This window comes from Spea bombifrons, chromosome 2, assembly GCF_027358695.1.
Source record: "Spea bombifrons isolate aSpeBom1 chromosome 2, aSpeBom1.2.pri, whole genome shotgun sequence".
Lineage (NCBI taxonomy): Eukaryota > Metazoa > Chordata > Amphibia > Anura > Pelobatidae > Spea > Spea bombifrons.
This window is the reverse complement of record NC_071088.1, coordinates 128,364,143-128,378,901: the sequence shown is the minus strand read 5'-3', so window position 1 is coordinate 128,378,901 and position 14,759 is coordinate 128,364,143. Positions and strand designations below refer to the sequence as shown.

At 42.9% G+C, this 14,759-nt stretch overlaps 1 protein-coding gene across 1 annotated transcript in view; it reads left to right on the top strand.

Moving 5' to 3' along the window:
• Window positions 1–14,759, top strand: part of DDX10 (DEAD-box helicase 10) — a 90,422-nt gene that overhangs the window by 34,523 nt on the left and 41,140 nt on the right. Inside the window, exons 14-15 of the mRNA XM_053456455.1 lie at window positions 9,286–9,411; window positions 12,735–12,896. Of these exons, the coding sequence (XP_053312430.1) occupies window positions 9,286–9,411; window positions 12,735–12,896 (288 nt within the window). The remainder of the gene's footprint in view (window positions 1–9,285; window positions 9,412–12,734; window positions 12,897–14,759) is intronic.

Genomic DNA, 14,759 nt, shown 5'->3' with positions numbered 1-14,759 from the left:
CTCATTTAACCTGTTGCTTGCTGGAGGGCAGCTGTTGCCAATTCTAAGCAAAACTCGAGTTGTCCATTGTGTTTTTACTTTGGAGAGATTATTTCCAATCCAATTCTCCCGTAATTTATTGTTTTGTAGAGCGGTATTCAACCAGGTTTTATGACGGAGAACAGCTTTAAAATTGAGCAGACCGGCGCGCTTCAAATGATCTCCGCAGCACCCTGTGCTACATTTTCATAAATAAGCCGGATAATCATTCTCCATACTGCATAAGTCATGCCTTTCTGGTTTTCAATCACATTCAGCCGATCGTAGTTGCGCATACACAAGTAAGCAAGCAGCCTCTTTAAATTGTAGATGAAGGCCGGCCGGGTACATTGCAATAAATGAATTCGGCTAATTCGAATATGTAAGCCTGCTTTTCCATAGCGCTCCCGTGATGTGTGACTTGCGAAGAATCAATGTGCTCTCGGCTTTATTGCACGCAATCTCTGCCCGCGTTATAATTATATCGGGACTTTGGGTGATGCATACTGTGCGCTTTTTACGGCTTTCATTCGGTATTCCGTCCAGAGATCCCCCGGCTAATCCTCGCTGAAAAGGGCACCGTTCTAATATATTCCGAAAGTCTCTTAAACCCTCTTGGTTTTTTGGGTCTGAAACGCTGAATGCGGTGAGTGGAGTTGTGTACTTTCCCTAAATCCAATAAATTCTGGATTGTGACTTTTTTTTTTTTTTTAAATTGCAAGTATCTTATTTGCCATCTTTTCATAAACTTCACAATTATCTCATCGTACGATCGAGATATATATATATATATATATATATATATATATATATATATATATAGATATATATGAAAAGAAAGCCAAGCTAGTAGCAAATGTATGGATGCGGGTGCCGTATACATACGGGGGTTCGTCACGTAGCAGATAGCGAGCCGGTGTTTAAGTAAATTATGTATATTGGATGCGGCGTCGGCTTTAGACTTTAATGCCAAAGGCGTGAAACGAGAGCTGCGAGGGGTTAAGCAGGTGCGTATTCCGCTTATATGTCCCGTGCATAAATGTTTGCATTCCAAGTGGTTTTTTTGTAATATGTATTTTTTTTTCTTTTTGAGAAACTGCATAGACCCAAGATTAGGCAATTCCAAACATGCAGGGTGCCCCGGGGACCTAGCGGCTATCTCCAGATCCTCTCGTTGGAGGAATTGCTGATGTGGCTGTAAGAATGCGCGATGGCCGCGTAGAGGAGAAATCCACTCCTTGTACGTTTTCCCAAGGATGGTCCTGAACGGGGCAGCTTCTCCTTCCCACGTCTGCCTTTAAGACCAGGGCTCACGTTTGGTTAGGACTAGGAGATATGTGCCAAAAAACCAACAACCAAGAAATCTAGAATGGATGAGTTACAAAACACAACTTTTTTTTTTATTGAAATTGGACCAATGCGTTGGTGGCTATGGTGGAGAAGACCACCTTTGAAAAACGTTCCTATATTCCTCGTCTGTAATAAGGCGCTATTGAATAATGCGAGATTTCTAGCGCTAGAGCAATAACAGGCTGTACTCAGCGAAGTCTCCAAATATTCTGAAAGCCGATGAATCCACGTCTCCTGTACGTCATCTATAACGTCGGGGCAGTTTGAGCGGCTGTGGCAATGCCCAGAGTGCCCGCTCGTTCCCCTGGCCTGTTTAAACGCCTCGCCATGTCACTCTGCTGGTTATTTCCATGTTATCTTTAGAGAAGACTTGGCGATTCAGGGAGCGTTTGGACGCTACACGGATTTCCATTTGCAAACTGTTTGGCCGTGACGCTCCGTCTGCCGATTTTAATATTAATGGCACTTCGTACGGAATATCTCGTGCCTGTTGGGTAACGGCGACCCTGCGTCCGGTTCTGTCCTTGTTCCTGAATCCACCAGCAAAGGATTTAATTTTAAGAAGACGTTACTGTCCGTTTCCGGCCCCTGGCACGCACCCTTCACAGGCACTGTCTCGACTGATCTCGGTTTTTCTGGTGTATTTCTACATCAGAGGCTTTCAGAAGCTTTATACATACAGGCGCTGGAAGAAACAGTCGTAATGATCATTTTTCAGCAGCCCCCTGTATAGCGTTTAGAATTCACTTGATTGGTGTCCAGGGTCTACCCCTGAAGCGTACCCGTGAAAACCACAACCGCAGCTATCACGTAACATGCGACACGAGTGTATGTGATGAAGACGCGCATCGGGTTCAGATAACTCAAAATAAGGTTATGGATTCATGAATGCTGATGCACGATATCATTCATCGTGTGTTCAGGCTGGAGGGGGGGATACGTTGTATTATGTCAGATGGGATATTTTCATATGATGATTTGCTCTGTTTTAACCGTGTTGCAGTCTTTGAGGTATCCTCGTTCTGCTCTTGTTTGTGACGGCGGAGGTGAAATAATTAGACCTCCCGTGATCAAGGTCGCTTAGAGCTTCTAATATCCATTCTGCCACGTAGGGGAGAGAATTCAGGGGGAATGTGGTGATCGCTTCATGCAGCCCACCAATGGCGCCAATTGCAGGGGGGGGGGTTAAAATGTAAAATACTTTTTCACCTACACTTTTGCTGCCCAAAAAGCTGAAATGTTACCACCAGTGGCGGAACTACCGGGGTCGCAGGGGTCGCGACTGCGACCGGGCCCCGGGGGCAGGGGGGCCCAAGCCAAGGGGCCACCCGAAATCGTGCCCCGGCGGCAGGGGGGCCCAAGCCAAGGGGCCGCCCGAAATTGGGCCCCGGCGGCAGGGGGGCCCAAGCCAAGGGGCCGCCCGAAATCGGGACCCGGCGGCAGGGGGGCCCAAGATCTTTGTTCCGGGTTTTTTTTTTTTTTTTTTAATAAGGCAAGCCGGGCCACGGAGCTGGCGACGGCCGCCTAGTCATTGATGCAGCATGAGGGGCGAAAGCTCCGCCCCCTCACGCTCAGAGTGCAGGAGCACCGGATGGCATCAAAGGTTGATAAGGTATTTGATGGTTCTGAAAATTAGATCTTATGTTTTGATTTTTTGTGATGGCTGCTCAAAGTGAAATAGTGTGTAGTAATCATATTAAAAAATAAGATATAAGGGTTAAAAAACACAAACATCCTGTATTTATGTAAACATGCAATTGCCCTAATTATGAATTTTAAGGGAATGAGTCACTGTTTTTTTTTAGAAAAAAATAAAAATTAACACCAAAGGGCAAGACATGTTTATTATTAAACACTTTGTTTAACCCCTTCACTACTGGGTTTTTTTAATACCCCATATAATGTATGTTTTTGCCATTTTTACTATATATTGGTTTAATTAAGACCCCCCTTTTCCATGTTTGATATACCTACACAAATTATATATGTTTCTTTTGTCAGGAAAAAGTAGGGCTTTCTTTTGAAACATGCAATAAATAATTATCTTTACTGCTAGTATGTAAAAAAAACTATAATAAAATTTTAAAAAAAATCTCAGGTGTCAATTATAAACATAAAAATAAATATATGTGTGTGTCTGTGGAGGGGGACAAAACGCATAAGTTTTTTTTTAAAAAAATTCTTTAAAAAAATGGAGATTCCTAGATTTATTTTTATATAGATATAATTGTCTAGACACATATATAACACTTATATATAGATTAGACACACAAGTTCAGCTCCCCAGTGTCACCTTTGTCCCCATCCAGCCAGGCACAGGATGGGCTGTTTGGGGACAAAGATGGCAAACCCTACATGTGTTATCTGGGTGCTGGTCAAGGCTGGTTTTGGGGTGTGCAACCTGTGATCTATGCCTATAATTTAGGGGGTTTTATCTATACCTTTAATGCAGAGTTTTTATGTGAATTCTATTTGATCTATTTCTGCAATGCTGGGTTTGTGTGTTATTCTGTTGATCTATATCCGCTATGCTATGCTTCCATACATTATTTATGTATTCAAAGAAAAAGGGGCGCATGTACAAAAGGGGCCCTATGTACATGCGCCCCTTTTTCTTTGATTATGCCCTTTGTACATGCGCCCCTTTTTCTTTGATTTTTTTTTACAGATATGATTCAATATGTAAATTGAATTTGTTGAAAAAAAATTGTTGGGTAAAAATCATGTTTTTTGGGGGGGGGTGAGGGGGTGAGGGGGTGGGGGGGCCCTTAACAGATTCTCGCACCCGGGCCCTGAGGCGTCTAGTTACGCCCCTGGTTACCACCCATTGCAATGCGACACCTTGGTCTCAACCTTCAGTGCGAAGGAAGTTTGAGTACTCCTGCTGGTGGGAGACCATGTTTTCCCCCACATACACGCTTTCCCCATGGGTAGCTCGATTGGCCGTGGGGTATATTCGTCGGTCACTCTGCATTATTAGTTGAAAGACTTCTCTCTGGTTTATTCATTGCCGTGTTAGTGGCACCTAATGAATTTAGTGGTTGCCTCTTCATAAACATGCATTCCGCAGGCGAGAAACTGACACAAACATAATTATAAAATGTATTATATTTTTATTGGAATCGGCTTCGTGTCGTGGCAGGCGGCATCTGAAGACGCTGTAGAGGATGTGGGAAAACAACTGGGAATCTCTAACATGTAATTACTTCTGGAAAATAAATTGTCGGTTTCCAAGCTGTTACTCGCTTTGTCCTTTGTAGCGGGTGAAGGTGTTTTTTTTTCCTCGTACAGACCTCTGTTTCGTTGCTCCTTCGCAAAAGGTGCCAGCAATTGATGCTGAGCCCTGGGATATGAGGTCCTGTTCTGCCGCTCAGCACCGCAATGGAGCACAGGAACAGAGGTCTGTAGGAACCGACCCCGCGCCCCCACCACAGGAATTAAGAAAGGTAAGAGATGGGGAGAAAGGAGAGAGAGAGAGAGGTAGATAATGGGTTTGTATGTTGTGGCTCCTATAATTGTTTTTTAGATGTTGGTTGAGGTATGTTGGCCCGTAGATTGTGCCTCATGCCATTCGAGTGATCATGGATGTGCTTTTGCCTTGATCGTTTCATACTGCTTTGGATACTGTGACATCTTATACGTCCTTTTAACATGCGATGGGAATAGAAGTCTGAAAAAGGATGGAGCCGGTCATTGGGTCTATATAGTGTTAATATAAAAAATTATATCTCGGAGAAAACATTTCTGTAAGAAAAATTGGTATTTTTCGTACCTACGTGTATAGTAGAAATGATGCTTATAAAGCTTTATTCCCATCTGGAATATAGATTTGCTACCAGCTATGGAGAGAAAGCCAACACTGCCAATAAAACAGGGTCACTCGCGGAGTCTGTGGTGCCAGAAGGCATCCAATTGGCAAGAAGTTTGGGGACCTTGGCTTGCTTCACTGGCTACTAAAATACCTCTTGTGGATCCTCATGGAAGACTCCTTAACAGTATATATATATATATATATATATATAATATACTATGCTGTTAACCATTTGTTAATTGACACGAATGCATGCCTTCAGCTATTATATCGATCCCTGGGTGCCAGAATATGACCCGTTTATAACCCAGAGCTGTGAATCTCATCCCTTTTAGAATTGATTTTAATGACACGGGTTCAATGATTTGTTCACGGCTTTTAGGCTCTCTTTGGACATGCTACTATTACATCAGAGGGATGACGCGGTGTGCGTTTTATGTACAGGCGTTTTCTGTAAATAAAAGAAACTTTAATAGACCGTCCCTGTGCTGTCAGTCGGTGTTTATCAGCGTCTCCTGTATCTGTTGTATGTTAGTATAGAAATAACTGTTAAATAGAGCATGTGATGAGTCCAGAAGGTTCGTTTTCCAAATCAATACATTGAAGATGTAAATGATCTTCAGCCGTTCTGCTCCTGAGGCAGAATGTGTTAAGACGACCCATCAATCCCACTCTTGGGTCATCTGCACGGCTAGAATTTAAAGTAGAGCTTGTTATTTTATTACTCTTTTATTTATGTTGCTATTAACATTTCATTTTATTGTTAACGTTAGTTATTGCTGTAATAATGTATTTAGCACTCTAACCCCTGATGGTATTTTGTTGAAATATGAGACATTCAACAGTGTTCTAAATTCTGTACATTTTAAGTATGATGTTCTACTGAAGGCTGTGTGGATGGGGGGCTTTGTCGTAACCTCTCTGGGGTTTAATCAGCGAGGTTTATAATTTAACTCGCATTACGACGAAGCAACCCTGACAAGTATTCTTACAGAATGCATAGTTAACACGGTGAGATGACCTTCAACTGTCAGGCATTAAGCCTTTGTCATGGTTTTGCCCCAGCCCCGCATCTCCGGTCTGCAGACGGCTCGTCGGGGTCCTGGCGGGCACAGCGTTTGAACCGGGGACCTCGCATCTACAAGCATGTTCTCCGTTCTACCTGCCGTTTGTCAAGCTGCTGTCCCATTTTATCTCTCCTGTTTTGTTGACTGATCTCCTGAGTCCTGCACCTGGTACCTGTTTAGTTGGCTATTTAAACATTTAAACCCTAGCCTGTCTCTAGCCTGTGATACTGTGCCTGTTGAGCTTATGCTGTGGCCTTTTTTGGGATCTGATTTCTTGTCTGAGTGAATCTGTGCTGTCTGCCCCCAGATCTGGGCCCGTCGTACTACGCTTCTGGCTTATCCTTCTGTCCTGTGCCTTTGGACCTGGCTCTGTGCCTACTTACTGCTTGTGTGACTCGTAAGGCTGTGTATTGCAAGGATGTGCCGACCCTTCATAATGATTAAATTATATATCACCATCACATTCGATGTGCCGACCCCTCGTAATGATTAAATTATATTGCATAGTGAAAATGAAATGTTCTGCTTTCCTTCAGACTCTCACTTTGAGTAAGCGCTGCTGTGAAGTACGTCCAAAAACCATATCGGCCGACTTTACGTGTTTTTTTAGGGTGTTCGTTTTGCGTATTCATGTGGGGTTCTGCAGATCTACAGGGTGCGTGCGTCCCTTCAAGTTGGTAGAGTGACCCCCAGGGCCTGTTCCATCCAACATTTTAAAGGTTACAAAGTCGCATTAAAAAAATGTCCATCTCTGGCCGTCATAACATCGGTATAGCAGAGTAAGCTATTTGGAAAAGGAATAATGTTTACATAATGTAATTTCTGAACATGTCTCCTTACTGTTAGTGTGACTTTAGGGCTGTAGCACGCTGTTACACGCTCGTACCCAAATGTTCAAAAGCAAACGTTCTGAGCTCCTACAAAAGAGGAACATCAGGGGAGAAGAAAGGGCTGGATCCTTCTTCCGCTGAGAAATCATATTTAGATAAGAGGGCCCCACATGAACGTTATTCTGTCTGTCTGGCCCTGGGTATCAAATTTAGTCTTATTGGTCCAAGAAAAAGATGTAAAGTCACAAATCATCAACGTTCGGACTCTCACATAAGAACCAGCTCAATGTTAGATGGCTGCACCAATGCATTACGCAGCCGTTTGGTTACAAATGTGGAACAGTAAGGCGAAGCCAATGTCTGCGACCAAAACCGGAGCTGTGAACACACGTTCTTCAGCTTTGTCATGTATGCCACTTTGGAATAATGCAGTATATTCCACATATGGCTCGCTACACCGGCAATTCCCACCCCTGATTATAATAATAAGCGGATAACCGCGTTTGCTTTAGCAGTAACCCTGTGGAGACATGCTGGAGGGTTATGGGTTATGGAGCCCTGTTTCCCAATAACCACCGAATACAGAATACTACGTCTGATCTTCAGGAAGCTTTCAATCATGATGCGCCCATCCCACGTTCTCTCCTCGGCACATCAGATCTAGTACGGCGTGCCTTCCGGCTGGCCTGCGCCGTCTCTCTCTGATTGCCCTCTGCTCTATTGATATAATGGACTGCTGAATTAATGCAATGACGTTACTGGCCGGGCTAAGCTTTTCATTATACGCGACAGGCTGCGGCTCCCAACTTAATTTCATTCTGATCTGAGGCTTCCTCTCACCTGTATGAGTGGCAGAAGGTATTAATGCTGTAGGAACACGCAGAACGGTATGTTCTGGGAAATCTGGTGCCGCGCTTCAAGGAGACTGCTTATTGGACAAGACCTTTTTAACTCTTTAAAGCCAAGCTCATCACTATGGGATTCATAAGGTTGGGAGGAGGAGTTCTGACCTTTACAATGTTCTAAGCAGTCTGGAAAGAATCCATAAACAGTATGAATCCTATACATTATTATATTGTGTATGAGAGACCCACTTTTTATGTATACCATATGTTATTCCAATCCTTTTGCGAAGGTTGCTCTTCCCTTGCTACAAAAATATGAAACGATTGCTATTTTTCTGTTGCGTATCCTCATGCTATACGACATAATCCCCCAATCTGAGCAGCGCACCTTCCCTAAACGCCTATCAGAAAATGGTTCAGGCACTGAAGGAAGGAGAAAATATTAGGAAAAGCCTTTCTGATACGATCGTGTGCCGAATGTGAATGAATGTCAAAGCTACAGGACCATCTAGGAATTAAGAGGTTGACCGCGCTGCTGATCGCTGAAGTTTTCTTTAAACGTGTTGTCTTTTCGACAGAAAACTCTTCAGTAAGCGTCGGTATTGGAGGGGGGGCAGCAGGAAATGCTTGTATTAAATTATTATTATGAATTATGTTCACATTTTTGTAAACGGTAATGAGACACTGAATATTGAGTCTTCTGGCAGCCTGCTCATGAAGCTGGCTGTCGGGGATCATGGGGTCTGTAGTCAATCAACCTTCGAAGTGGTGAATGTGCTTCCTTTAAACGAGCGCATGAAGAGCCGCATAACATTCAGCGAACAGGTACGCCATCAAAGTACAGTTATACTTTAATGGCGTTTGTAGGCTTTCGGAGGTGATTAGAGAATGTAAAAAAGCATTGGTGGTGATGTCAGACCGGTGAGATGTCTGTTTGAATAGCAGGTCTTTAGTTCTTTATTTGGCTTTTTCTCTGATTTTGCTGAAAAAGAAAGCATCAACGCTTGTGAGCCCTAAAACTCCCCAGTAGCGACCACTAGGGGGAGCAAGCAAACCACAGTAGATGCCACCGATTTAACCTCATTTTAAGCTTTACCTAATAATGGTTACAGTGTGGTCAACGCTTATGTTTTTGGGGCTTTCTTTGTGCCCTCTCTCTGCACAGCCATGTAATGTGTTTGCTAAATAATGTGAGAGAGAGGGTTTCTAAGTGTATTAATGCATAAGGCATGAACTTGGATTAAGGCTAGATCAAGTATTTTCTTGTGAACCCCTTGGGAGTGAAAAGGCTAAATTTAATAAAAAGCCATGACAATTTTATGGTCCACCATTTTGAAAACTTTACATTTTCTTTCTTTTTTCAGGAAACCACAATAACCAAATCCAAGCTTAAGAAAACCGAGAAACTGACTAAAGCAAAGGATGCCAAAAAAGCTTTGAAGAAGAATCTTAAAGTGAACACAAAGATTGTTTTTGCGGATGATGGAGAGGTGAGTGAAAGTGTGAAATGGGTTTGCATAGTGATATAGATAGATAGATATAGATACGTATTAGAGTGCATGCTTTTGAGTCTAGGTCTCATTTTAAGGCATATAACAATATAGCTGATGATAGTCTTGAGAGGTTGCCGTGTATACTCCAGTTAGCCATTGAAGACATTTTCAAATAAAAAAAAAAAAAGTTTGTGGGCGAGCTGAATACTTTGCCTGATATCACCATACATTATACAGGTTCGGCTGAGCCGGCCCTTCATAGTGATATCATAGGGAATTACAATGTTCAGCTGCTGCTCAGATTAAGGGGGTCCCCTCTTATTGGGAGGCATTCTGGGAAATGTAAGCTTATAATTTTCATTCCTACTATGGAGTTATTATTGGTTGATGTATTCGTGGGGCTTATATCTCCCCCGAATAGAGCTCTGACAGTGTTGACATTCACGCTTTTGAAAGTGTTTTTACAGCCAGGTGACACTGGGCTGAGTGACGCGTTGACACTAAACAGCGCTGACCTTTTCAGGCACAGTTGTGTTTATGTGCTGCTCTCCCGGCACCCGCAGCGGGTACGGCTCCTTGCGCTGATACAAAAAATACCACCTTTTCTGTTTTTTGTAAATATTTTTGGCTAGTAGCATTAGTTTGTACATACGGTCCCAAATGCTCCTAGGTCAAGGTCGCAGATATTCCCCTCACCCGCCACCGTAAAAATATAAAGCATGGATATTTTGTAGGCGGGGCTGAGGTATGATGGGGAGGAGCTTATGCAGAACTGGGCATGGCTACAGCTTAGCCACCGACCACAGCGAGCAAGAGAGCTTTAAACAGAACCCTGCGTAGCTGTTACTGAATTAATCAGAATTCTAGTTGAAATGTCTCCTCCTGTAAAAGCTGTATGAAGAATAACCTTTTTTCAGAGTGAGTGAATTGGGATGCGCGTCATTCGGCCCCTTGTTAGCATCTTATGGCCCTAACTGGGAACGCTCTGGGTTTGAAACCCAGAGTCTCCTGGTAAATTCCTGCTTCCCCAAGTCTCCAGGTCACTTTCCTATTTTCTCCTGTTAGGGGAACAGTGTTGGGTCCGCTCCCCTTCCTACCTCCTGCCCCATTAAGACTGTCTAGGGCTCAACTACCCCCATGCATCTTCAAGCCCACACTCATAGCTTGCTCCACCTCACATGCTAGTAAGAACATGTGGCAATGTTTACAGATTAAAGTAAGCAAAGACTCTTCCTGTTAGCAAGACATGCATGCTTATTCCTCCCTGTTCTTTCATTGGAAGCCTGTGTGTTCTGCCAGCTTCTATAACAGGGGTGTCCAACCTGCGGCCCTCCAGCTGCGGCAGGACTACATGTCCCATACACGCCCCTGTTCTATAAGGATATGGGGGAGCGAGCTTCAGAACAGGGAACTGATTAGGATTGGGGTTTGCCACAAATATCATCTTCTGTCCAAAATGTTAAGGAAAAGAAAATGGTACAAGCAATGAATGAACATTGCATGAATGAAGGATTACTAAAAGTACTACGTTATCCTACAAGCTGTGAAAGCTACAGTCTGCGTTAGATTACAGTATATCTACCCATCAGCACTTCCTTGTAAATTTTGTGTTATGTATAGTCATTTTTTAATATTTTATTTTACTATCATTAGCGACCCATTTTCTAAATAATCCGTAACCTGTTTTTCTGGCGGTGGAATCGGATTGTGCTATAAATCCCTGAGTGACAGGGCGCGATGTGAACGCTCTCTAACGAGGTGGATACAGCATCTACATCTCCTGGCAAATCAGCCAGAGCTCCGTGTAGAAGTCCATGCGGCGTCGCTTGCTGCCGCCTCGTGTGCCGCGGTGTTAGGAACGCGTTTTTGCTGACAACATCAAGATAGAAAGTAGGAGCAGGGGAACACGGCAATCAAGTCAGATGCCACCATAATCAGAAAATACTGAAAACAGCAAAATACGTCTCCGATTAATCGTGGTTTTGGTTCTCTCCTGTAAATATTAACATCCATCATTTCTATACGGAAACAAATAGAGAAGCAGTTTAGCATTTAGGTACTCTGGGTTTGCCAAGTATTGGGTTTGGGATTGGGCGCAGTCCAGGAGAAAAGGCGCTTTATACTGATATCTACATCGGTTCGTATTCTTAAAAGTTTGTTTCGTAAGATTTATAGTGAGAGCTCTGCTAAAGTTTGTTGGCTTAAAGGGACACGCCAGTGCCACAGGTGGCCCCCTGAAAATTGAAGGCATATTAAAGTAATCGAAGTGTTTTAATATAACCTGCAAAATAAGAAAAAACATGCCTTAATGAGAAGCTGCAGCTCCAGGGCTGCAGCATGACACCTCCTCTGTGATATGAAGTTTTGCTTCTCTGAAGCAGTCAGTGGGAGCAAAACTGTGGTTTATATACCTCAGTAATTAGATGAAAGGGGCAAGGGGCCTATCTGCTATTATGTGCATTAAAGTTAATATATAATGGTATAATGGTTAAAATGTCCCTTTAACAAACTAGAGATCCCCCCCTTTAACCTAATGTACACTTTGATGTATATGATGCAGTAACAAATTGGAATGGAAGAACTGGTAAGGCTTTGCATGAACTGGATCAGCAAACTGGTATCAAGCGGCATTTCCGTACTAAGTGCAAGAATTGCACTATTTATACCCCAAAACTTTGCTCAAGAAGTCAAGTGAGCTCTCGACCTCTTACTCTTACCACACTTGTGAAAGCTTGCGGTATCAGACGGGGATACTGAATAACAGGATGCAAGTTTCACTCCAAAAATAATCCACGACAATGCAGAGTATTTGAGGGAAATATTATCTTTTTGATAAATGAATGGATCATGCCCTGGGCCCCTGTACGCAGAAGTCAGGAGAGATGAAAATGTAATGGAATTGGCCAAGTACCAGTACTTTCATTGCTTTGTGTAAGGCAGATGGGTTCAGTAATGCAACTTGGTCTGCAGAAAACGAATAGCTCCCCCCTGGAGAATAAGTCACTGTCTTAATTTTTACTCCATTCTGAAAATGTGAAACGCGTCCTTTAATATGATTAAACAGGGTGCTGAGTTGTTATAATCTTTCCCCTGGGTAAATTAAATATTAATATTTGTCCCTGCAGCTATTGTCTAAAAATGTTTAGCACAACTCTGTTAAATGTGTGAAAACTCACAATGTCAGGTTTTATCTGTATTGGGTTAAAACATCCACCCAAAAAACCCACTTTATGCAACTGCCACTTTCACTTGTACGGCAAATCAAGTGTGTGCGCTTAGTGAATGACACCTTTAACTCTTTCCCGTCTCGTCCTACACAGATGATCCAGCAGTGGCCACAAGTGCAAAAGACTGCCGTAAACGATACAGAGGAGGATGAGGACCAGAGTGGCATAAACCTGGCCAAGGCCAAGGAGCTCCTCAACGAGGAAGATAAGTTTGACAAGGAGGCCTACAGGAAAAAAATTAAGGAGAAACACAGGGTACGTATGTCAGGATTTATAAGGTGCGTCGGCTATTCCTTTAACCCCTTAAGGACAATAGGGGTTTTTACTCGTAGTATATTGCGGGACAATGGCTCTTTTAATGTTTTTCAGTGTTACTGTTTAGCTGTGATTTTCTTCTTTCTCATTTCGTGCTCCCACACATATTATATATTGTTTTTTCCAGGACAAACAGGGCTTTCTTTAGATACCATTCATTTTATCATATCATCTAATTTACTATAAAATATGGGGATTTTTTGTTAAAAAATTACTTTTTCTCACTTTTTAAACAGAAAACTTTTACTCATCTGCAAACAATAATGATAAAACCTGCTAAATAGATTCTACTATTTGTCCTGAGTTTAGAAATACCCAATGTTTTTATGTTTTTTTGCTTTTTTCTGCACGTTATGGGGCAATAAATACAGGTAGCGTTTTGCCATTTCAAAACCTTTTTTCCAAATCTGGTCATTATTCCCCCCCATGTGCCGTTTCGGGTATCTTTGAAGCCGGCCAATGCAATTTACCCCATGAAATCATATATTTTTAAAAACTAGACACCCCAAGGTATCTGAAATGCTGGTATTTTAACCCTTTTCCATGCACTAATTTTACCACCACCCTTTGTGAAACTTTATGGTAGTAAATTTTTTTTGTATTTTTTTCACACATGTTGTACTTCAGGTATAAATTTATCGCTCCTGGTGTATGTCCGTGTCAAACAACACCCCAATATGTGTTCAGTAACATCTCCTGAGCGCAGTGATACCCCCCATGCATGGGTTTGTTGGGTTATTTGGGAGGTAAAAGGCCGCCTTTGTGAGGTGTGTATTTTTTTGCCATTTAGACATCTGCCCCATGTCCCATATTTGGGACATCTTTGAACCCGGCCAATTCAATTTACCCCATCAACTCATATATTTTTTAATACTAGACACCCTATGGGCATTTGTAATCCCAATATTTTAACTCTTTCCATGCTGGAATTTTTGTAAAGATAAAGAATTTTAGGACTTGCTTATTAAAAACTTTTCTTTTTTTTTTTTTTGGTGACAGTGGGGATTTTTACATGTTACCATATTTTTTTAATTTTTTTTAAACATTTTTGACCCAATTTTTTTTTTAATTTTTTTTTTTTTTTTTATTACTAGTCACTCTCATTAGTGAGCTGGGCTCCATTGACCTTGCATGGTTGGATGCAGTACCTGCATTCAACCTGCAGGACGAGCTCGAGAGTTCTCAAGAGGGTCTGGATAGACCCTCTGTGAACTCAGATCTATTGTTAATGCCATCCTGTGAATGACGGCAACGTCATTTACAGGATGGCACTTGTGGTTGCTCCTCGGAGCAATCACAAGGCGATCGGGGTAGGGGGTTAGTGTTGCTGACATCCCTCAATACCGAGGCATGTCAGCAACACAGTTTATGCTTAGGAAGCGATTCCGATCGCTTCCTAAGCAGTTTTAGCCGGGCGCCGCCGCGATCTTTGCTGATCGGTGCGGCGGCGGCCATTTTTCTTCCGGGGAGGGCTGCCAAGGGCTGCCCTCCCCGAATCCACGGTCAGCCTCACTTGTGAGGCTTCCGTGGATGCTGCAAAGCCGCCGATCGCGGCGAAAACGCCGAGATCGCGGCGATGCAGCTATTTAACGGCAGCCCGTACATGTACGGGCATTGTCGTTAACACGTTGCACGGCAACCCCGTACATGTACGGGGATTGTCGTTAAGGGGTTAAAATTGGGATCCATGGCAATTGGCAAAGCACATTGAGGTTATAGATAAAGGGGATCCAGGTATGGAGTCCGGTTGGTGCTTATCAGTCATCATTAGTGGCAGGACTCCTGCTCCATGATCCTAAGCGG